General features: G+C 37.3%; 3 protein-coding genes across 4 annotated transcripts; 2 read left to right on the forward strand and 1 right to left on the reverse strand.

The window, feature by feature from the left end:
• Positions 1-8706: 8706 nt before the first annotated feature.
• Positions 8707-14578, forward strand: LOC142612429 (auxin response factor 17). Of its 2 annotated transcripts, XR_012840143.1 has the most exons (4): positions 8707-10146; positions 12654-13142; positions 13231-13413; positions 14323-14578. XR_012840143.1 is itself a non-coding variant. In XM_075784526.1 (3 exons), the coding sequence occupies exons 1-2, from the start codon at positions 9061-9063 to the stop codon at positions 13368-13370; spliced, it is 1803 nt and encodes a 600-aa protein (XP_075640641.1). In that variant the 5' UTR covers positions 8717-9060; the 3' UTR covers positions 13371-13413; positions 14323-14578. The 2 variants fall into 2 exon arrangements, 1 of the variants encoding a protein (XP_075640641.1); XM_075784526.1 differs by having other exon boundaries at positions 8717-10146; positions 12654-13413.
• A 2526-nt stretch (positions 14579-17104) lies between these two features.
• Positions 17105-21189, forward strand: LOC142613675 (uncharacterized). The gene is made up of 3 exons (XM_075786123.1): positions 17105-17471; positions 18910-19422; positions 20687-21189. Exons 1-3 carry the CDS (start codon positions 17250-17252, stop codon positions 20894-20896), a joined length of 945 nt encoding a protein of 314 aa, XP_075642238.1. The 5' UTR covers positions 17105-17249; the 3' UTR covers positions 20897-21189.
• Positions 21190-21880: 691 nt separating this feature from the next.
• Positions 21881-24154, reverse strand: LOC142612400 (pentatricopeptide repeat-containing protein At1g19720-like). Its single transcript, XM_075784496.1, has one exon. It carries the CDS (start codon positions 24152-24154, stop codon positions 21881-21883), a length of 2274 nt encoding a protein of 757 aa, XP_075640611.1.
• Between the last annotated feature and the right edge of the window lie 549 nt (positions 24155-24703).

Here is a 24703-nt window from a genome sequence, read left to right on the forward strand (position 1 = left end):
CCTTTGGTAAGTAGCCCCAGCATTCTTCAATCCGAACGGCATCACTTTATAGTGATAATTCCTTGTTGGAGTAATAAAAGCAGTTTTCTCCTGATCTTCTGCTGCCAGTGGAATTTGGTGATAACCCTGGAAGGCGTCCAAAAAGCTTATCCGAGGATGTCCCATGGTCGCATCCACTAGCTGGTCGATGCGCGGCATCGGGAATGAGTCCTTTGGACAGGCTTTGTTTAAATCTATGAAGTCCACACACACTCACCATTTCCCACTTTTCTTTTTGACCACAACCGTGTGCGCCAGCCACTCCGAATAGAAAACTTCCTTAATAGCCCCAGCCCTCTTGAGCTTGAGCACCTCTTCCCTAACGGCTTCAGAGTGCTCCCTAGAGGAACGCCGAGGGGGCTACCTTCTAGGAGGAATAGCAGGATTGACATTCAAATGATGACAAATGAAGCTTGGGTCAACCCCCGGAGCCTCATAGGGGTCCCAGGCAAAAACATCGACGTTGCTCTTTAGGAACTCCACCAATTCCATCTTCTCCTGGTGTGGTAAACATACCCCAACCTGGAAGAACCTTTCGGGATCATCCGATATCAAAAACTTCTCAAGGTCCTCGCATATGGCCTCCTCTACTGTCACCACGTCGGGCGCATCCAGAGTCGTTAATTGCTATAAGTTTTTCATAGCCGAGGTCGAGGACTGTGGTTCGGTCTGATACAGCATTACGGCCGATATGCATTGCCTGACCATCAATTGGCTGCCGAGGATCTCTTCAATGCACTCCCCCGAATGGAACTTAACCTTAACGTGCAACGTGGAGGAAACGGCTCCTAGAGCGTGCAGCCAGGGCCGGGCAAGGATGGCAGTGTTTGGGGAATATGCATCGACCACGATAAAATCCACCTCGACCGTCTCGGAGCCAGATTGCACGGGCAACCGAATCTGTCCCTTTGGTATAACGGTTCTCCCTTCAAAACTTATTAACGATGAGTCGTAAGGGGTGAGGTATTCTAATTTCAATTTTAGCCCCTTAAATAAGTCAGGATACATGATATCCGCGCCGCTGCCTTGATCAATCATTACCCTTCTCACATCATAGTTTCCTATCCTCAGAGTAACCACTAGGGCGTCGTCATGGGGTTGGATGGTCCCAATTTTATCTTCCTCTGAAAATCCCAAAACGAGTACACTTAGCTTCAGTCTCTTCGGCTTGGAGCCCCTCTCCTCGGCCTGGGAGTCCGAAACGGCCATCACCCTAGTAGGACATGAGCCAGTCTTGCCCGGCGCAGCAAAGATAACGTTGATCGTTCCCAAAGGAGGCTAAGATGAGTTATTCCTCTGATTATTCGAGCCAGACTGACTGCCCTGCCTGCTAGGTTGGTACAGGTGCTGCTTTAATTTTCCTTCGCTAACAAGCTGCTTCAAGTGATTCCAGAGAGTCCGACAGCTCTCGGTAGTATGACCCACGTCTTGATGGTACTGACAAAAGAGATTTTGATTCCTTTTGGCAGGATCCCCCGCCATCTTACTGGGTCACCTGAAGTAGGGTTCCTTACGGACCTTCTCGAGTAGCTGGTACACCGGCTCTCGGAATACAGTATTAACTGTCTGAAGTGTCGCCGAGCCAAACTGACTGGAGTAATCTCTTATCGGCTTGTTGTTGTGATACCTGTCCGACCTAAAATCCCTTCCCTCCTGCGGGATAACCTTTGCCTTACCCTTCCCCTGCTGTTGGTCTTCCTCGACCCTTTTATATTCGTCAATACGGTCCATGAGGCGACGTACACTCCGTACGGGTTTTTTGGTCAAGGACTTCCTCAAGTCATGATCAGTTGGAAGGCCCACCTTAAAAGTATTGATCGCCACCTCATCAAAATCACCATCTATCTCATTAAATATCTCCCAATACCTGTCGGAGTATGCTTTCAACGTCTCGCCCTCCTTCATAGCCATAGACAACAATGAGTCCAACGGTCGAGGAACTCTGCTGCACGTAATAAACCTTGACGCAAATGCTCTGGTCAGTTCCCCGACCGAACTTATAGACCCTGATTTGAGACCGTTGAACCACCTCATAGCAACAGGTCCCAAGCTAGAAGGGAAGACTTTGCACATTAAGGTCTCATTGTGAGAATGCAGAGCCATTCTCTGGTTAAAGTGGCTCACATGTTCCACCGGGTCAGTCCGGCCGTTATAAATGGTGAAAGTAGGCTGGGTGAACCTCCTGGGGAGCCTCCCATTCTCAATCTTGCATGAGAATGGCGATCTGGAGAGCTGGTGCAACGCCCGGCTCATGGCATCATTCCCTAAGCCCCTGGAGGGGAGCTTCCTGCTCCTACGACCCGATAGGTTATCCTCTTCGCAAGAGGATGTTCTGCTACGGGGCGACCATGACCTCGAACTATAACTACTTCCCCGGGATTTCCCGGAAAAGGTACTGGATGAGGGTGAGGCACGCCTCCGCCTAACGCGACGCAGCTTCTTCTTAAGGTGATTAATCTCCTTCTGCATGGCTTTAGCACCTTCTTCATGGGCAGTACTGGCCCCTCCACTGTGAGTATGACTTGCTCTAGGATACTCGGTATGAACGCTACCCTCTCGATCCCTCCGGCGCTCAAGGCGCTCGAAAAGATTCTCAGGTTGCGATCCCTGCGATTCTGCATGGTGTGAGCCTAAGCCTGCCATAGTGTTCGAGTTCTCCCGCCCTAGATTCCCACAGACGGCGCTAATTGTAAGTGCACAATTGCGCCTGGACCCAAAAACACACGTGGGCTCAGGCCCAATGAGCCTTAAACAATGAAATTTGTAGAGTGTGGGCTCGCAATCTAGTTTAGTGATATTCGAAACTTGATGAACAGGCTAAATTATTACAGTGTTTGCAAATAAAAGACAAACGGGAAAAATAAACTTCCTCAGACGTGAACCAAGGAGAAATTATATATTATTTGTCTTTTTCTTTTCTCAAAGGCCACAGTTCTTCATATTTTTTTTGCCCCCCTTTCTTTGGCCTCTTTACTCCTTAAATACTTCTTCTTCTTCCCTCTTTGTCCACGTGCCACACAAATCACCCTATTAGCCACCTGTCTCGTCCACCACCCTCTGGAAGTCTTTGAATTATAGCAAGAAGGCTGACTTCTACTATTCAGGGGTCACTCCCCCATTAATGCGGCCAGGGAGGTAGGTGCAGGGTCTTTAATGTGGAGACAACAGCCTTTTCCTGAGATATTTCTCTTACACCGAAATGTCTAGAGGGTATTTGGACTCCCTCTGTAACCTACAGTCTTTCCAGAACTCTGCCCTGATCTTTCTAGTGAACCTCCAAGTAGTTACTGGTATGGCCGAGGAGTGACTCTTCCTCAGATGAATCCTCGGGCCCTCGGCTTGTGAGCCAACTCATGGCCTTAAAGGCCTTTAGTTAAGAACGAACTAGCGCCCATTGATAAAACCCAAGGCCCAAATACCCACTTAGGTTCTTCCACTCCCCACAACTTTCGCAACAAATCTCAATATGAAAAAGTTAACATCACCAATTGACAGATAAAGTATCGCATTGCATTGCAAAAATGTCACAAACCACGACTGAAAACTGGAAAATACTGTAGCAAAATAATTTTTTAATATGTGAATAGTGCCGTGGGATCCATTTTTAATGAAAAAGTTGTTAAAAAGTGAAATTTGTGGGTCCGTGAACAATGCAAGATGTGCACTGTTCACGGGGAAAGTCAAACTTTTCGGCTCAAACAAAAAAAAAAACTACTGAAACGCAAAACGTGCGTTTGGGAAGCGCGTTTCGCACACTAGAAGTTAAAACTTAAAAAAAAAAAAAAAAAAAGACTAAGGGACTGTTTAGTAAGGTATTTTGAGTAACAGTTTTCAGTATTTAAACAATATTATACGTATTTTCACACACTTTTTCATCCACACGTATTTTCAAAAAATACAAACAACGTTACTAGAATAACATTACCAAACGGCCCCTAAATTGTGTAAACTAGATTATTTTAGATAGATGAAACTGATTTGTGACACCCCAATTGATCCCAAATTATTTTCTTGGATCTTTATTTATCACATACGTAGTGTACGCCAAAATAGTGTTGAGGAAGCGTGAAATAACATAAACGATATACTTAAGCAAAAAAAAAGAAAGAAGATAATTATTGCAAAGAGTTATAATTGCATCTGAACTATATCTACATCTAGTTCAAAGCTTACCATATTTGTTAAAGACGCTTAAAGAAAATGCGCCTTAAGATGAGAGTGGGATTATGATATAGATGCGTTGTCGTGGCTAAATTGTAATTTTCTAACCAATCAGAGGGTATCCTTTTAATTTGCCACTACTACTACTCTCTCCAAAAATAATGTCTAATGAGTATTAATGCAAAGCAAATCACTGTTACTTTCTCAGCAAATCTCAATTTAAAATAGTCAGCATCACCAATTGACAGATAAAGTATTGCATTACATTGCAAAAATGTAATGCAAAAATATTATAAACATATTACTTTTCAAAAATAATGTCTAATGACCATTAATGTAAAGCAAATCATTGTTACTTTCGCTGTAAATCTCAATTTTAAAAAATCAGCATTACCAATTGACGGATAAAGTTTCTCATTGCATTGCAAAAATGTAATGCAAAAATATTGTAAACATATTACTTTCCAAAAATTATGTCTAATGACCGTTAATGTAAAGCATATTACTATACTTTCGCAACAAATCTCAATTAAAAAAAAAGTTAATATCACCTATCGAAGCATAAATCATCGCATTGCATTAAAAATAAAAATAAAAGTGACAAACCACGTCTGGAAGTTAAAAATAAAAAATAAAAAACCAAATTGCGTTGCAAAGCGAGCCCAAAAAAAAACAAAAAAAAAACAAAAGCACAAAAAATTCACGCCAAGTTTGATGGTCCAAGTATCGAATTTCATTCTTACATTACATGGTAGTTGGTTGGCTTGCCATGTGACCGTGTAATTCGCCATTGAAGATACCAAATTCCTAAAAGGGCAATACTAGAGAGACCTATATTTCACCCTTCTTTTATACAATTTATTTACCAAATTCCTAAAAGGGCAAATTAAAATCTATCTGTTTGTAATTTGACTGAAATTTAAGTTACCTATTTGTGATTTAAAATTTGATACTTTACTTATTTGAGATTAATTCAATTAGACTTTTATAACCCACCTTTATTTAATACATAGCTATATATGTAATTTTACTTAATTTTTATGTCTCTCTCCTCTAAAACACAAAAGACCTAAAAATACAAGATCAAAAGGAATCCAACAGAGTACTTGCATCATAGGATTTCAAACTACAAGTAGATAACTTAAATTTTGGTCAAATTTCAAGTAGGTAAAGTGTCAAATTTCATACTATATGTAGCCAACTTAAATTTTGGTCAAATTATAAGTGGATAAGTTGTAATTTACCATTTCTAAAATATATAAATAAGTTAACGAGGGAGATAATGTTTCATATATTCCTTTTTCACCTATAAAAAAGACAAGAAAGTATAATTGTCTCATATTATTATTATAATTTAAAATGATTTCATTTTTGTTTATTTAAAATTTAACATGCATATACATATTACATATGACAATAAGATCTAATTATTTAAATTATACAAAAAAAGTTAATATAAAAAATTAAACTGAATATCATAATAGAAATATGAAAATATTAACGTTTAACATAAATTGTCAAACACAAAGTAAAAATATGTATTTTGATCATCTTATTGTTGTACATAATGATAGACTCATAGACCTTTACAAAGTAGACATTAATATATTGTCATTTTTAAGGCACAATTATACTGTCATTAAAGTATTGAAATCACATCAAGTTGAAATATTTTTAGGAAAAAATTTTATGGACACAGCCTCAACGGTCATTGATTTATAAACTATTTTTAAAAGCTTTTAAAAAATTTAAAAAATATATAATTTTTTGATAGTTTTTTTTTTACATTTTTCATTAAAGTGATATTATCATTTTTCTAAAAATTGTCAAATAACAAATCCTATAAAGACATCCATTGACGCGACTCGTATTTTTATAGGTTTAATCATAAAAAACATTTATTTTTAAAATAATATTTTTGTTTAGTACACAAAACAATAATTTTTATTTGACCTATACACATACATATAATACAAACATAATTTAATGTAATTAAAGGATACAATTGCATGTTTTATTGCAATAATCACTCTACAACTATAAATATTTGTGAAATGTGAAAATAAGAGCCAAGATTCAAGTGATAATTAATTTGTAAGAGTTGCATTGAACCCATTCATCCAAGTCCCTGACCAAATTGCTAATTTTTTTTAATTATTATTATTATTATTTTTTTGTTTCTTCTAGAAAGGTTGCACAAAATCTTGGTCCACACTTTCTATCAAAAAAAAAAAAAACTTGGTCCACACCCTTTGGGTACTTCCGTACTTGTTGGAACCAAACAAAGTTTTTATTTTTTACTATTTTTTCCAAAAAAAGAAAAAGAAAGAAGTCCTGTCTGCACAAAACAAATAACGACAGCACAGCATAATAATCCAGTCCGTGCTAATGAGCCGTCGCATTTCGTTTCCAAAATCAAATGAGAGATATTATAGACATAAATTATTTTATAATATTTTTATAATGTATTGTTGTGTCTAATTTTTTATTAATTTTTATATAGACTTATTATTAATATTATTTTTTTATTTACTAATAATTACTAATTATTTTAATAGTTTATAAAATTTTTTTTAAAATAATTTATATTTTTAACATTATTCAAGTCAAATTTCCTCTCCGATTTTCGTTCCCCCGTAAACAATTTTCTCTCTAACGGCCCTTAATACTAAAAATAAAGATTTACATTTAACAGAACAGCAACTATTTATTAACAGCAAATCCCAACCCCCTGATTCGTTGACTCCACTTACTCTGTCACTGCTTTCATTATCATTCATTGATTTTTTTTTCTGTGTCTCATTTATTCCATACACTACTGTCAGTGTCACTAATGCCAAGTGGGCAGTACGAGTAATTCCAGCAATGGGACAGGGGCTTTAAAGTAATTTGTATAATAGACATGCGTATGTTTTCTCATTATTATGAGATCTCTCGATGTCATCATCAGCAGATAGGGCCGTATAGTGTACCCCCACTCTGTTGTATTACTGTTTGTACTCTTTAAACGGTTTTTTTTTCTAAATAAAAATGATTTTTTGTGTGCATTTATCTACTCCACACTATATAATGACAATGGATAATACCATGTGTACCCTTTAAATGGTTTATACTACTCTCTTTATTGTTCTCACATATCTATTTTTTTTTTTTTGAAGTACATATCTAAATATTCACTCACAAATATACACACACTTTCACATCCCGCTACATTCTTTTATATGGGTTATACTAACTAATGTCTTTAGGTCAATGATTAACAATATATTTTAGGAATGTTTTAACATTACTTTTATAGAAAATAAAAAAAACTATTAAAACATTAATTACTTTTTTTTAATAATTTTTTTTAAAAATTGATTGTTAATTATTCCCTTAAGGCAAGTCATTAGCATTTTCTTTCTTTTATTTTATGCTGTGACAAAGCTTGAAACAAAAATTTAATACCACCAACTTTATGTTTCACTCCCTTAAGTGAACCATTTTTAAAAAAAAACTTTTTATGAAAAGGGAAAAAAATAATTTTATATTTTGACAATTTTATTTATTTAGGGTCCATTTGAATACTGTTTATTTTGCTAGAAAAATGAAACTGAAAACAATAAAAAATAATAATTAAAAAGTTACTGTTCACAAAATTTTACTGTTCACATGTCTAAATACACTGATCATTGACATTGAACAGTGCAAGATGCGCTCAGCTGAAGAAAAAAAAAACACATAGGAAACACAAGACATGAGCTTATCCAAAAGTTGTATTAAAATTTTTATAAAATGATTTACTAACAAATGTCCTAAATGCACTTGTTATGTGTGTATATATATAATTTTTAGGTTGATATAAATATAGTTCATTGATTATTTTACAATCTACACTTATTTCGATAGATACGATAGAATTTTAACTTATGACATTCGATGTCTGATCATTACTCATTATCATCATCAGACACCAATTTAACTAACTAAAACCCACAAATTTATTTACTAATTATCTTTATCTCTCATTATCATCATCAGACAGTAATCAGTTGATCTAACTGATACCCACAAATTTATTTACACTACTTATCTTCTTCTTTTCAAGTCCAAAAAATTAGAAACTCTTGACCCTCAAATTTAGTTGAAAAAAAAATTAACATAATTTGTAAACTAGATTATTTCAGATAGATGAAACTGATTTGTGACACCCTAAGAACTGATCCCAAATTATTTTATCGAATCTTTATTTATCACATACTTAGTGTACGCCAAAATAGAGTTGGGAAGCGTTAAATAACATAAACGATATACTTAAAAGCGAAAAAAAGATAGCTTTTGCAAAGAGTTATAATTACATCTGAACTACATCTAGTACAAAGCTTACCGTATTTGGCGTATACTATATTTATTATAAACGCGTAAAGAAAACGCGCTATAAGATGAGAGTGGGATAATGATATAGTTACGTTGTGGTGGCTAAAACTGTAATTTTCTAACCAATCAGAGGATATCCTTCTAATTTGCCACTACTACTACTAGTACTGCTCTCTCCCACGGCTTTTGCTTCTGTGCCCGTCTCCGACCCATACACTCTCTCTCACGGCACTCTCACACTCTCCCACAGCTCAGACACATTTTAGAGAGAGAGAGAGAGAGAGACAGACACGCTTTTTAGAGAGAGAAAGGCACACTCACACTCACACTCCCTCTCTCACACACACATTCCCATTCACACTCATTCTCTTTCTCCTTCTCACACTCGCACTCGGAGACTTTCTTTATGTATATAAATTGATCATAACCCCAAAATCCAAAACCAATGCTTCAAATCTTTATTCCAAATCCCTAGAGAACAAATAAGATTGAGATTTTTGCGAGATGCCACCTCAGCTTCACCCACCTTCGCCGCCGGGCAATCTCCGCCGCCTCGACTCCAAAATCTGGCGAGCCTGTGCCGGCACCTCCGTCCAAATCCCCATCGTTTATTCTAGGGTTTACTACTTCCCTCAAGGCCACGTGGAGCAATCTTCTCCTCCTCCGACTTTTCTCTCCCCTAACGCTCTCTCCAGGCCTCTTATTCATTGCCGAATCTCCGCCGTTGATTTCCTCGCCGATCCCGTTACCGACGAGGTTTTCGCCAGGCTCGTCCTCCAGCCTATTCACGCTCAACAGAACTTCGTCGGCTGTCCGTCGGAGCCTTCGAGGAGCCAAAACGACGTCGCTGTTGCGGATGAGGATAAAATCTTGTCCTTCGCGAAGATTCTCACGCCGTCCGATGCCAACAACGGCGGCGGATTCTCCGTCCCGAGGTTTTGCGCTGACTCAATCTTTCCTCCGCTGAACTACCAGGCCGAGCCGCCGGTGCAGACCTTGTCCGTCACCGACGTTCACGGCGTGGTCTGGGAATTCCGTCACATCTACCGCGGAACTCCGAGGCGCCACTTGCTCACCACCGGCTGGAGCAAGTTCGTCAACCACAAGAAGCTCGTCGCCGGCGATTCCGTCGTGTTCATGAGGAACACGAGGGGCCAGATGTTCGTCGGTGTCCGACGCGCCGTGCGGTTTAACAATGACTGCGCCGCCGCCGCCAGGTGGAGCTCGCAGATAGGCGGCGGTACTACGAGACTGAAGCCCGAGGACGATAATGCCTGTGCCAGAGACGGATTCTCGAGGAGCGGGATGGGGAAGTTATCGGCAGAGGCGGTGGTGGAGGCGGCGGAGTTAGCGGCGCAGGGTTTACCATTTGAGGTGGTGTATTATCCGAGGGCCGGGTGGTCGGACTTTGTGGTGAAGGCAGAAGTGGTTGAAGAAGCCTTGAATGTGTTCTGGACCTCTGGGATGAAAGTGAGGATGGCAATGGAGACTGAGGATTCTTCCAGGATGACGTGGTTTCAGGGAACGGTTTCAGCTGCTGGTGTTCCGGATGGTGGGCCATGGCAGGGCTCTCCTTGGCGCATGCTTCAGGTATAATGCAATACATACATTCATTCATTTGTTACATTGATTTTTGTAATTATGTGTGATTGGATTGTTTCTGATTTTTATTCCAAAATTATTGAATATTGATTGAGTCTGTGCTGTAATTGGTGTATTAGAACACCAAAAGCTAATTGGTGTATTGGTCCAACGAAAATGAGCAATAATCATGGAGTGGGCCATAGGTTCAAATCTATCATACCTATCCCAAAAAAAAAAAAAAAAAAAAAACTGGAACCCATTTTGTTTTAGGGGGAATTATGCAGTCGTATGCTGATTTCAGAAATCTAGGGTCTAACATATCGAGGTAAATATTAGTAATGTAGCTGCTGCATTCTCTTTTTCGGCTGATGAAGCTCTCTGCATTTGCTTCTATTGATGCATTGAAGTAGGTGGTCTGAGTACACTCATGGAACAGATGTGCCCTTTTTCTGTTACGTCTCATGAGATGCTATCAACATGGGCATAGGCTCTGGTTTTTTTTTTTTGGGTGGTGGGAATATTTTTATTGATGAGGATTAAATCGTTTTTCCTGTTTACCTTAAGATTTATGTTTACATCCTATACAGTTTTCTTTTCCTAGAATGAAGCAGATTGGAGTTATTTTTGCATTAGCTGCAGTCAAGATTAGTTTATAGGTCCTGGATGAGCATTACAAGGTCAAACAGTCCTTATAATTATGATCCAGATTTGGGGATGTATTAAGTCTTTATACATACATACATACATATAATTATGGAATATGGTTTCTGGCTGTTTGATGTGGATTGTTTGGACGGAAAGAAATCGGCGCTCTTTTGAGGATACTGAGAAATCCTTGGTTCAATTACAAGCTCTATGCCAAAATACTTTATTTGATTGGTCTAGGCATTGGGGCTTCTCAGATTGTTCTACTATCTTGGAGTTTATTTCTTCCCTTAGTATTGCACTTTAAGTTTTTCCTTGTTGGTTGATGCTGATTGTTTGTTTGTTGCATTTTCTTGTGTTCACCATCATGAACACCTTGTATTTGCTTTCTTTAGTTTTACAGTTTGTTTAATAATACTCTTATTACCTATATAAAAAAAATACATTTGTGCTTCTGTGTGTGCTTGAGTGAACACTGTATAACTATATTTTTAAGCTGTTTGTGTGTGATATTATTATATTTTGCTGATTACCTTTTGAGATTTGGAAGTTTGCAAGCTTTGTTGCACTTTTACAAACCTAACAATATTGGTAGATTAAACGTACACGTAGTGTTTATGTGTAACATGTATATGCTCTGATTATCTGAATTTATGCTTCTGATCTATAAACTATACAATGAAAGTGAACTAATGTTGATAGGGGTATTCCTTTGCTACCAAAGTTTGGTTTTTAGAATGGTTTATGATGCTGCTAGTGTCTTTGCAAAAGTTTCTTTGGTGCTTAGTGAATGGTCAAGAGCTTTGGCATCCTGCCAGATTAGATGACTTAGTTATGGTGCAGGGACAGACTTAATGAGATTCAGCTGGTGGGGAAGGATAAGGCAGAGTGGTTGACACCTACAAATAAGGTGTTTAGTTGTAGTGTGAAAAGATCTTTTGTTGTTTGGTGGAGGCTGGTTTGGTCTCCTAAAGCTATTTCCAAGCATGCTTTTCTATGTTGACTAGCTCTGAAAAATAGTCTTTCCACTAGGCAGTGGCTTGTTGGCTGGGGATATAGAGGAGATTTGTTATGTGACTTTTTTTGTAGAAGTAGAATTGAGCTATTGAACATATTTTATTTTTGTGCTCGTTCTCTGATTGGATATGGTGTGCTATAATAAAGTTTTCTTTTCAATAGAAGAATTGGAAGTTGGCTTGAGAAGATTCATTGAGCTGTGAGAGAGCTTAAATGAAAAGTTTTCAAAAGTTGATTGGTAGGGTGGCATGGGTTGCTGTGTTAAACCATATATAAATGAAGCATAATGCTAGAATTCATACAACCAGAGTTTGTTCCGAATGTGAAATTCTTAAGATATTTAAGAAGGATGTTAGATACAAGTTAATAGTGAGTATAGTTTTCTAGTGCTCTATTCAGAATAAGTGTCTTTGTAGCTTATGGAGAATTCCTTTTTTTTGTTTTTGATTGGGGGTAGTATGTTTTAGCTTGTTTTTGGTTTCCAGATTGTTCTCTTTGTACCTTTTTTTTTCTGCTCTGTTTTTTGATGAATAAATTTAGCTTATTCTTTAAAAAAAAAAATGTTGATAAGGATACTGGCAACTTGCTTCTTTGCTTTATGCTGTGAAACTTGGTTTCAGCTGTATAATTGTCTTTCTAAGTTAATAATATGATTATATGTGTGTGTATTTAGTATTACTTATATAAAAAAAGTGTATTTAGTATGGTTGTGGTGACATAGTAGATTATGACTTTTGATATCTCTTAGAATTATTGAGATAATATTGAAATACTACAACAAATCACAAAATTTCTTACCTGCTTTACGTATTGACTAATTCAGTTTTTGTAATCCTTTCTCTATATTATAGGTCACATGGGATGAACCTGAAGTTCTGCATAATGCCAAGAGAGTGAGTCCTTGGCAAGTTGAGGTTCTTTCACCAACAGCACCTGTCCACACTGCATTACCCCCCACAAAGAAATTCAGAACCCCTCAGAGCTCTGTTCAGCTAACTGATGGAGAGGGTGATCTTTTCTTTCCTTTCTCAGGATATACTAATTCAACAATGGGACACATGAACCAAACATTGTTGAATTATAACACTTTTCCTGCTAGCATGCAGGGAGCCAGGCAAAATCTATTCAGCAAATCCAGTTTATCCAACTTCAAAAGTGAAAACAATATGTGCATTGATAATTCCTTTGGCAACAACACGGTGCCAAAGTTGAAAAGTGTGTCTACTGAGCTGAATATTGGAAGTTCACAGTCTGAAAACTTATCACCTGATAGCCAGAGTAGTATGCACTCCTCCTTTGGCACTGAATTCGTTGGAACCCAATACTGCAGCTCACCAAAAGTTAGTACTGGGTCCTTTCAGTTGTTTGGTAAGATTATTCATACGAATCAGCCTGTTGAAAGTGGCTTCGATGACATTGGTTGTGCAGAAGATGATGGCAGTAAAGGGTACAATGAAACTGATGATGCAAACAACCCACTGGATCATTCTTTGAGTTACACTAAACTGCTTGACAGGCTTGATGTCCAATGCCAGAGAGCCTCAGCTGTTGGGGCATGTAATTTGTGAACTAGTGGTTGCATCTATGTCATGTGGATAAATAGCTGTACAGGTACGCTATGCGCACACTGGACTTGACTAACCTGTAGGTTCACATATAAAATCAATTGATGCTAGTACCCAAAGAAATTTTGTACAATTAGTTGTAGTATCAATCTTCTCAAATTTTGTACATGTCCTTTTTGTGACAGCAGGTACATGTGGGTTGTACTTAGTGTCATATATAGGGCTACTAATAATTGTCCATTTTAAATATTTTACTTGGTGTTTATAATTTGAATGTTCTATCACTTACCTCAGGCATTACGTGTTACAGAATATGCTTTCCATACTATGCCCATCTAGGGCCTGCATTTTGTGCAACAGAATGCTGTAATTGCCTTATTGTTCAATGCATAGAAACTCGGGGTCATTTTAATTTATGGCATATAGATGGATATTATGAATTTACTAAGCAGTGGAAAAATCATGCAATAAAGTCATTACCAGCTACCTGTTTGAAGTTCAAAAAAGTTGGCTACTCCTTCCAGAACTTAAAATTGTCTTGGCTTGTCCTTAAAACATTTTAGAAACTAGCATGTATATAAGATATTTGACTGATACTTTGGTGTGAGGATCATAAAGTACAGCTGCTGAAGCCTTACTGATGATTGGCTTTGAGGTCAGTTTATCCTTTGATCCAAATTAGAGTGATAAACTAAATGTTGGAGCTCATAGGTTTTAGAACACTCATAAATATGTATGGGTTCATCCAAAAAAAAAAGAAGGTTGGGTTAGAAAATTCACTTTCAAATAATAAGTAAATCTTCTCTTTACCCTTTTTATTTATTTTTAAATTTTGGTGTGTTGAGTTTAAAAGTTAACACATAAGTTGGTAAAGCCTATGCAGTAAAATTTGTAATATCCATAGCATTACTCAAAGGTTTTGATGACCTATATCTTTCTTTCCTCTTTACTGCAGGTACTTAAGGCAGGCAGGAGGAAGCTGATTAGCATTTGACTCTTCCAGTGGTCACTTCATTATGTTGGCTTATTTTAGTTTTGCTATGTTAGGAACTTGAAACTGTGGTAGACTTGGTTTTGGATGTTTAACTCAAGGGTAAGATGTCAGTTTGAGAGATGTTATGCAATATTTCTAATTGCGGTAGTTTGCCTTATTTGTGGTTATTTGGTCTTATTTGGTTGTGAATGGAAGGGATTAAAGCCTATTCTTATAATTCCTTAACAGAAAGCATCCTAGAGTAATTCACATTTCATTCATGTGAATATCATTTCATTAGGCAAATATCATTTCTTTCTCGTTACCGTTTACCATATAGTATCTGCATGTTCTGGAATGGAAGCTGTTCTCAAAATTGTTATTCTGGAGGACATGGTTTGCTGGATCTGTAAGTTGCCATGCAATGGTTTGGAGGAATCACCAATTATTTGACAATTCATAAAACATCACGCGACTCATTAAATTGGATAAACTAAATACTAATCATGTGACTCACATGTAATAGGTCATATGATTTAAAATACACATGGATGGTTGTTTGGATTGCCAAGTAGTGGATTTTGGATGTATTTTCCTTTAAACCAATCTAAATTAAAATTTTCATTGATAAAGTATTGAGAAGAGGGCAAATACGTATCGCTTGGGTAGTTGGGGGGACTGTTTGGAATCATGATTTGTAGAAACTTGTATTAGGAATTATTAAAACTTTGAGAGAGCCAGAGCCAATTCAACCCGATCTTTGGTAGGAATGGAGTAGAGAAAAAGGGGAACAATTAATAAAACTTTGTGTAATACCATATAAGTAATTTATTTCGATTTGTTGGTACTCACTTTCTCACTCTTAAGCGTGTGCTGCTTTCTCTCTCTACCTCTTTGTTGAATGGTTGCAACTTGATTTATGATGAACAAGTCATAAATGAAACACAAAGTAAGTTTAATCAAGTGCTTTGTTTCAGTTTTTTTAAAAAAATGGTAATATAAATATATAATGAATAGCATAGAAGCATAAAGGCCTTGAGATTGAAATGAGTTCATAGTTTGGAACTTTCATTGACAAAATTGAAAATCTAAAACCTAATATGAAACATGATATAAACTTAGGGCCTTCTATATAATTTTTAGTAAAAAAAATAGACTAATATAAATAATTAATAAATTACACATAATAATTTGATATTTGATGAAATTATTTACAAGCATATACAATTCAATCTCAAATTTATATATGTATATTATTAAAAACATATGCATATAATATTATAAATACTCAAGTCAAAACTATTACTTAGAGCATTCACAGCAGTGGAGCTAAATAGCTATATTGCTATTTTAGCTCCACTCAAACCACAAAATCCCATACACAGCAGTGGAGGCAAAGCTAAATTTTTTTAGCTTTGCGCTACAGTGCTCATGTATCAATACATGAGCACTGTAGCTGAAAGTTATAAAAAAAAAAACTATTTTATTCGGGTTTGATTAAAATAATTCAAAGCCTCTCTCTGTCTTTGTCTCTGTCTCTGTCTCTCTCTCAGTCACTCTCATCTCTGTGCTTTGTGCTCTGTGCACTGAAGGTTTCATCTCTCTCAACTCCGAAGCTCGACGTCACCGACCCACCGCCGATCAGCCTCAGACTCACGCCGCCATCGGCCTCAGACCCACGCCGCTGATCCGCCATCGGCCTCAGACCCACGCCGCCGATCCGCCATCCGCCTCAGACCCACGAGTAGAGTGATGAGATCGAAGCCAAGAGAGATGATTGGCGCAAGTCTCGTCGGCCGGTACCGAATCGGACAGAGTATCGGGCATGGGTTTCGGTTTGGCTGTGTTGAATCCACTGTGTTGCCTTGCTTCGATTTCGATCGTGAAGGACCGAGCCACGCCGTTGGCAGCAAAATCGGGCGGTCCGTATCAGTTAAGGCTCGATTCGTCAGTGAAGACCATGAAACCGTGCCCCTCGGTGCAGGTATCGTCCACCGATACTGAATCGGACAGAGTATCGGGCATGGGTCTCGTCCATTGATACTAAAATCGTGCCCCTCGATGCTGTGTTGATTTTTCTAAGTTTTTGTTTTGTTCTTCTTCACTGGTTTTGATGGGATTTGATGGCACGGTGGGTTGTGGTTGTACAGTAATTTTTATGGGTTTGACGGTGGTTGTGGTTGGAAGTTGGTGGATGAATGAAATATTATTTTATTGTAGTGTTTATATTATTTTATTCTGTTAAAAGTTAAAAATAGCTCCACTGCTGTAGGATGTGAGAAGGGAAAATAGATAAAGTAACTTTGTGTGTAGCTAAAAAGCGAAAAATTTAGCTCCACTGCTGTGGATGCTCTTATGTGTTTGTTCACAAACATGTTATTTTATTTGAGGTTAAACACTCCCTAATGAGCATAAATAAATGACAACATAATTATAAAAAGAAAATCTAGGTTGAACATGATCTAAACAAAACTATATATATATATATATATATATATATATGGGGGTTGTTGATAACCAATAAAATGATATGGGCAATAAAGATTATTCGTACAAATACTATATTCAAAATAATGGAGGTCCATGAAATTCTTTCGATTGTTTTTTTTTTTTTTTTGTGTGTCTTTGATGGAATTGTTTGGAGGTATAGAAATCATTACAAAGTAGTAGTTGGTTTGCAATAAAATCCCTTTTAAAACGCAAAAAAAAAAAAAAAAAAAAGAAAAAAAAAAGAAAGAAAGAAAGAAGAGAAGACGGTGGAACTGTATTTTATTTAATTTAACACCGGAAACCAAACGAGCACGACTAGTGTATTGAATAGTAGTTCACCAACCCAAACCCAAAGCTCATTTTCATTTTTCTGAGAAATAAGGCAATCACAGAGAGAGACAGAGACAGAAGAGTAATTAATGGCAGTCTCTCTCTCTAATCACTATCACTATCACTCTCTCTTCGCTCCTCCTCGCCTTTCTGTTTCTTCGTCTTCCTCCAAATCCAAAACCCTATCCTTTTTTCATCGACCGATTCTAGGTTTTACTCTCGCCAATTCATCTCCACTCACCAACAAATGCCGCAGCAGCCGTTCCTTCAAATCTTATCTCGCTGCCCAAGATTCCCAACTCCCCACCACCGTACACTTCTCACTCTTACTTATTATAAATCTTATATCATTGTTATTATTAGTTACTTTTCAAATTATTTGATTTAATTTGTTGAACCCCTAAATTATAGGGTTTAAAAGTTTATTTTTCCCCTCAAAAGTTATATACTTCTTTTAATACAATTTGCTTTTGAATTTAATCCATGTTTGGACTGCACAAAGCATGTTTTAGTTACCCATTTAACCAATCAAATGCTAGGAGACTATGTTGCTACAGATTTAGTTACACACAAACACTCTTAGTATAAATAGCTATGTTCATGTTATGCCTTTTGTAAAGTATAGTTTTATTGATAATTGAATGAGAGTTAAGTCAATTGTTTCTCTTCTCTTGTCTTTTCTTTGGATGCGTTTTATTATGCTGCGTAATTGCCAATCAGCTCTAGCTCAAATGTTACTTTCTCCTCTTATAGTAAATGGGATGGAAGTGAGGTCATGGTGGACTAGATGTGTGTGTTAAATAAATAAATAAAAACCCCTTTATAGTTCCTTATTGAAAAATATTGTCTGAATGATAGTAGCTTTCATTGGAAGTGTCTTTGTGATACGGATATAAAAGGTCAAATGGGTATAAGTGATCTTTTGTAATGACTCAATGGATGTGTATAGGTCCTACTAGAGTTGAATGTGCGAAGTCTATTTGAACTCTAACCATGTTTAAAATTAAGGGTTTTTTATTTATTAATTTACTCTAAAGGGAGGGGGGGTTGTATCTGCAATGTGTAATGGTGTAAGTACCAAAATAGCCTGTTTAACGTCTTTTGACGTGCTAATTTAATTGCCCATTGTGAGTTTTTCTGAATCTCAAGCTATTGTTTGAGGAAATGTGAGCATTCTGATTGGAAATGTGTTTGAGGGTGCAATTATACACACATATATTATCTTGCTATTTTAATAGCAAAAATGTACTAATGACAGAGAGCAAACAAAATTTACTTTGCTAGAGAAAGGGAAGGGTACGTGTAAAATTTTGAAATTTAACAATGCCAGGAATCCAGTACATGCTGTTGGTATGCTTCAGTCATCATATCAAGCATCTCCTTAATTGTATTCCCAATTGCATTTTTTTTATTTTATACATTCACAGTACCCACCTATCACCCAAGAGCTTATATCTTGGATTCTGTGTTAATACAAAGTCCTAATTTTTCAATATTGAATATTCAACATTTTGAATTTTACTTTTTCTATTATTTGAATCTGTGTTTGTGTGTGTGTGTGTGTTTTTTTAAATTTGTCATCCATGCTGTATCTCTCTCCTTTTTGACACTAAATAGGACAGTATGAGTGAAAATATCTGTTGGAAGTCTCTTATTTTCATTAATCAGCATACATGAATTCAAATTGTTATCGTGTTTTAAATATTTTACTGATATAATTTGTAAACATTTTATCTTTTCCTTACCCAGACAAATGATTTAGAGGAGGCAGGTGAGAATGATGTACAAACATCAGAAAGCGGAGCAGATCAACAACATTTATCCAGTTTAACGACCCTCATAAAAGTTTACAAGGAAGCCATTCTTGCTGGGGATGAAAAGATCATATCTGATATTGAGGCTAGGATACATGTAATAGAAAATGAGAAAAATGAATTGGTCCAGAATGTATTAACTTTATCAACAGAAATTACTTCTGGGAAGGAGAAATATATCCGCCTACAAGCAGATTTTGACAATTTTAGGAAAAGATCGGAGAAGGAGAGACTTACCATAAGGTCTGATGCCCAAGGAGAAGTTATTGAGAGTCTCTTGCCAATGGTGGACAATTTTGAGAGAGCCAAGCAACAGCTTAAACTAGAAACAGAAAAGGAAAAAAAGATCGATGCAAGTTATCAGGGTATATACAAGCAATTTGTGGAGATAATGAGAAATTTACATGTGGCTGTTGTAGCCACAGTAGGAAAGCCATTTGATCCCTCAGTAAGTGAAAGCTTTTGCTACTTAAATCAGTTTCATGTTCTCTGTTAAGTATTTATGTTGTCTTTTTGCTTGATTGTTCATTCTTGTGAGCTCTCCCAAGTGTCAAGGATAAGAGACTCCTTACAGAAATCTGAGATGTGAGAGCCTTTTTTTTTTTTAGTGAGTACCAAACTTGTAGGATTTTATTGTTAATGTCATGAGAGGGGTTGAAAGTTCTTGCACCAGATTTGTTGGGAATTAGGGATGAAAATTCAAACCATGAGGTTGAGGGCTTGAGTGACAAGGTACAGAAACAAGGTTCAACATGTCTGTTTGCTAATCCTTTTTGTTGTTAGTTTTTTATTTTTTTGGCTGAATAATAATACAATTTCATTAAGACAAGGAAGGATACAGGGATAAAAGAGTAAAAGATTACAAAAGTGTTCAACTGTGAACAGAATCACGCAACTCCATTAAGCAGGCATAAGTACCCTGGCCTGGCTGAGAGAGATTATTCTCTGGAGTTGCTGACTTAACTTTATTCTAAGCTAGATATAGGGTACACACTGAGAATCCAACACGGAATTTTCTCATGGTCAATTCCTTAGGGATTTATTCAATTTTGATTGGATTGTTAGGGTCCTGTAGTTTGATTGAATTCACATTGTAGCTATTCTCATCAAACTGCAAGAGCAGCTTACAAAATGAGGGGTACCTTTCCCACTACCAAATCCCTCTCCTACAAAGCTAGGACCTCCTCTTACTTGAATGGGGTTAGTTACCATTAGGCTGTGATCTCTCATTCTCCCTCCCTGTAGGGCCAAAACTTAGCATTCTTCGGATCACATAGCTTGATTGAATTCCCAGTGCAATTTTTTTTCCTTTATCTTTTTGATAAGTAATTCCCAGTGCATTCCCTTTGTCAAATATATAAAAAAAAAAAAAAAAAATCAATAAGTGTCGAATAGAGTTTGGCATCTGCTCGGACACCTTTTACTTTAGAGGGGAAAATAAGAACAAAGAGTAGGACGTCCTCTATATCATATCATTTTTATATATTGAAAAGTCAATTTTGCTTCTTATTGCTTTAGGTTTAATTTCGTTGTTGTAAGGTGATTATACTACTCTTAACCTGGGAGTTGTCCAAATCATGATGACCGACGCAGTAATTAATGCTTGTAATTTGTTGTCGTTGTTACTAGTTGAATTGATATGCAACTTGATAAATCATCTATACATGCTATCTAATTTTATTTGTTGGCTTCCCCTTTCTTTTTGGTTATAGCTGCATGAAGCCATTGCACGTGAGGAGTCTCAAGAGTTCAAGGAAGGGGTTGTGATTCAAGAATTCCGTCATGGATTTCTGCTTGGAAATCGGCTTTTAAGACCAGCTATGGTTAAAGTTTCTGCAGGGCCTGGTAGAAAGAAAGCCCCTGTGGCCACTGAGAAATCCACCGAGCACCCTGCAACAGCTGCAGGGATAGATGAACGATAGTTTTTAGACAAGATCAAATTGTACCAGTATAGCCACTTTTTTTTATAAGCCAGCCTGATCTTTCCATCAGCTTGTGAAGCTTTGTTGAACATTGTTTTGTTATACTTATCTTATGCCAACACAAATGTGGTCCTTGGCATCCAGGCTTTACAAGTTAGTGTTGATTTGCCACATCCAGGTACTTCGCATACTTTGGTTTTCAGAAGGCCGCAATGACTCAATTTGTATCTTCGAGAACATTCATGTGTTGACCTATTATTCTTTATAGGAAAATTTTAGTTCACCCTTTCCCATTTTGTTTGTGCTGCCAGCTTTGCTAAAACATTCTATACTTTTCTCAAACTTAGTATCATATGGACTTTGAATGTTCTCTCTTCGTTTTAGTGTTGACCTATCAAATGGACAAAATGCTCCCGTGGCTTCAATTTTAAGGTGCTCATCCACTTCGAGTAGTGAAGGAAATCTTTTGCGGCAAGGTGGGGAAGAAAGAGAAGATGAACATGCGAGTTAAAACCATTCTTTTGATTTAGGCAATAGGATGGTGAACGGTAGAAGAGTTAGTGCCAAAACATGGCCACCGTCTCAGTGTGCAAGCAAGAGAATGGCTCGGACCATTTTCATTCTCAAAACTGGGTCAAAGGAAAAACATCTGTCACTCTCCCTTTTGCTGCCTAGTAGTTTGCCTAGTGGTTATTTTAAGTCTACATTTATAAAGTTAGGCAGGGGTCCTTACAATTACAAAGCTCATCACTGTAGGAGCCGATTCCTGCATCTCGAAGAGAGTCTGTAGGCGCATGCGACCATAACCATTCTCTGTTATCAGGGGCTTAGTTCAGCTCTGTTAAGTGTAGACCCCCGACACAACAATCAGGCACATATGGCAATTGTATGATGAATTCAACCAGCACCACCCAAAATACCAGCAATGCATGTTAAATGTTTTAAATCAGCAGTGATCCCAAACCTATTCTCCATCAAAACTAATTATTTCCGTGCCTCTTCTGCTAGACCATCATGAGCACAAGCTGAAGGAAGTGCAGAAGAGGTATGGTCAGGTGCAATTCCCATTAACTCCATTTGTTTAAATAAGGCAATGGCATCCTTGTCCATTCCATGAATCAAATAAGCAGAGATCATAGAGTTCCATAGAGCACCATCTTCTACAACTCCAGAGTCAAACACTGATTTGGCCTCCACAATGCTATTGCACTTGGCGTACATGCCAATTAAAGCACTTGCAAGAGTACCGTTCGAATCATAAACAAACTGATTCTTTATGATGTAGCCATGTAGTTCTCTCCCAACTCTAAGAGCTCCCATATCACCACAGGCAGGGAGAAGAATAAAAAATGTAATTGAGCTAGGTTTGATTCCTTCTAGCAGCATCTCATTGAAAAGTTCAAGAGCCTCTTCTAGCTGTGCATTATTGACGTGGCCAGCAATCAAAATATTCAAACAAATTGTGTTTCTGTTCTCTAATCTCCTGAATACTTGAGTTGCCAAATCCATAGTATGGCATTTCATGTACATGTCAATCAAGGCACTCGAAACATAGATATTAGACTCAAACCCATTCCTCAATGCATATCCATGGATTTCCTTCCCTTGTTTCAATAAATTTAGATCAGCACAAGCTGCAAGAGCACCAGTGGTTGTGACAGCATTTGGACTAGTTGCCACGAGCACCTGATTAAGAAAGCAACCATTGGATTGCATGATCTGAAACATTTTCAGAGCTTCATGACTAAGTCCAGATTGTTGAAAACCAGAAATCAAAACATTAAAAGATACTATATCTGGCTTCAAGCCCATCTGGATCATCTCAGACAGCATAGCATATGTCTCTTTCATTTGCCCATTTCTTGCATTCCCAGCAAGTAGTGTGTTGTAAGTTATCACATCAGGTCTTAGGCCATCCTTTTTCATCAATCTAAGAAGGTCTAATGCCTCCTTCATTTTTCTCTCATTCACATAAGCTGCAATCATCTCATTCCACATAGCAGCGTTCTTGTTCTCCACCTTGACAAAAACTTTTTCTGCATAATCAATCCTACCACATTTGGCATACATATCAATTAATGATCCTTCCACATGAACATTTCCGCAAAGCTCACATTTCAGAGCATATCCATGAACAGCCCTGCCTGAATTCAGATCCTTTAAGCCCGCACAGGCTGGTAGGATGCTTGCAATTGTAACAGAATTTGGATCCTCAGGAAAACAGAACATATTACTGAATGTATCCAAAGCATCTTTAAAATATCCATTTTGAACACACCCAGAGATGATTCCATTCCAAGAATTAACCCTCGGCTTGAGCCCTTTTTCTTGCATCTCTTCCAAAGATAAAAGGGCCAAAGCAATCTCTCCATTCCTTGCCAAGCCGTATACAAGTGCATTCCAAGAAATCAAATCAGGATTCACTCCATTTAACTGCATGGAATGAAAAATCTCCATTGCCTCATCCAAATAGCCTTCATCCATGCAAGCCGAAATAAGGGCAGTCCATGAAACTACATCTCGTTCCTTCATCGAATCAAATACATTTCTTGATAGTCTCAAAGCAGCACAATTTGCATACAAGTCAATAAGTGCATTTCCAACAAAAACATCCGACTCCAATTCCTTCCTAATCACATAACCATGAATCATTTTACCACTCCTTAACATTTCCATCACGGAACATGCTTTAAGAATTGTGGGCACCAAGTATTTATTAGGGAGCAGACCCTCATCAATCATCGATCCAAACACTGAAAAAAGTTCTTCCCATTGCTCCAACCGACAAAACGCCCTTATCAACGCTGCATAAGCAGATACTGTTCTTTCAGGAATATCATCAAACACCTTAAGTGCAATTTTTAGAGACTCCTTATTCTTTGCATACAAAATGGTCAGCTTGTTTCCAATCAAACTATTTGATTCAAAAGCGTTTAGCTTCACAGCTTGAGCATGGACTTGTCTTATATCAGACAAGCAGTCAGTGTTCAGTAGAGAAAGACAGTGAGCAATGTCAGTGTCATTGATTTCTGAGCTTGAATTAACATGGTTGGTGGTTCTGTAAGCGATTGAAGTAAGATGGGCTTGTGGGTATCTATGGTTTGAGTCGGTAGTGGACGTTGGAGGTTGAAATTTGAAAGTGGGTGTGCGGTGGTGGTGGAAGATGTTGAGCTTATGACTATGATAGAATGAAATGTCAGGGATGGACTTAGAAGGAAGCAAACTATTCTGTAGAATTGACATGGTAAAGAGAGACATTTTAACACAAACTCAAGTTTCAGTGACTGTGTATATGGTTCCGGCAGTGCTTGTGACGTGTGTGAGTGTGTGTGTGTGTGTGTGTGTGTGTGAGAGATAGAGAGAGAGAGCTCCCGCGGCCTAAAATGCTAAAACTGTGGGGGGTAAGGTTAAATTGGTTGGTGGTTAGGAGGAAAATTCCAATAACCCCAGTTAACTATTGATAAAATAATCCTAGTATTTCATAAAATAAATAAATTTTAAGAAAGTCATCCAAATATGCTTTTAATCATATAACTTATTCAATGAATCTTGTAATGTAATATACTTAAATAATAGACATATATAGGTTTATAAATCGTCATGTAATGAGTTGGAGGAAATTTTTCCACACTAATTTAGAAGAAAAAGATAATTTAGTTTTTTTTTTTAAATGGTTTTATTTTATTATCAAGTTTCTCTAACCTTAGGTTAAAACCAGAAAAATATTTGTGAGGGTACCCAAATGTCGGATTTATTTAAATCTTTTTTTTTTTTTGGTTGGTGGGGGGGGGGAGGGGATATTAAAAG

The sequence above is a fragment of the Castanea sativa genome, chromosome 10 (assembly GCF_040712315.1).
Source record: "Castanea sativa cultivar Marrone di Chiusa Pesio chromosome 10, ASM4071231v1".
Lineage (NCBI taxonomy): Eukaryota > Viridiplantae > Streptophyta > Magnoliopsida > Fagales > Fagaceae > Castanea > Castanea sativa.

Coding starts and splice junctions, on each gene's coding strand:
- LOC142613675 (XM_075786123.1), top strand. CDS start 17,250: ATGGCAGTCTCTCTCTCTAATCACTATCACTATCACTCTCTCTTCGCT. Junction 17,472..18,909: donor ATTCCCAACTCCCCACCACC/GTACACTTCTCA, acceptor TTCCTTACCCAG/ACAAATGATTTAGAGGAGGC. Junction 19,423..20,686: donor GAAAGCCATTTGATCCCTCA/GTAAGTGAAAGC, acceptor TTTTGGTTATAG/CTGCATGAAGCCATTGCACG.
- LOC142612429 (XM_075784526.1), top strand. CDS start 9,061: ATGCCACCTCAGCTTCACCCACCTTCGCCGCCGGGCAATCTCCGCCGC. Junction 10,147..12,653: donor CTCCTTGGCGCATGCTTCAG/GTATAATGCAAT, acceptor TCTATATTATAG/GTCACATGGGATGAACCTGA.
- LOC142612400 (XM_075784496.1), bottom strand. CDS start 24,154: ATGTCTCTCTTTACCATGTCAATTCTACAGAATAGTTTGCTTCCTTCT.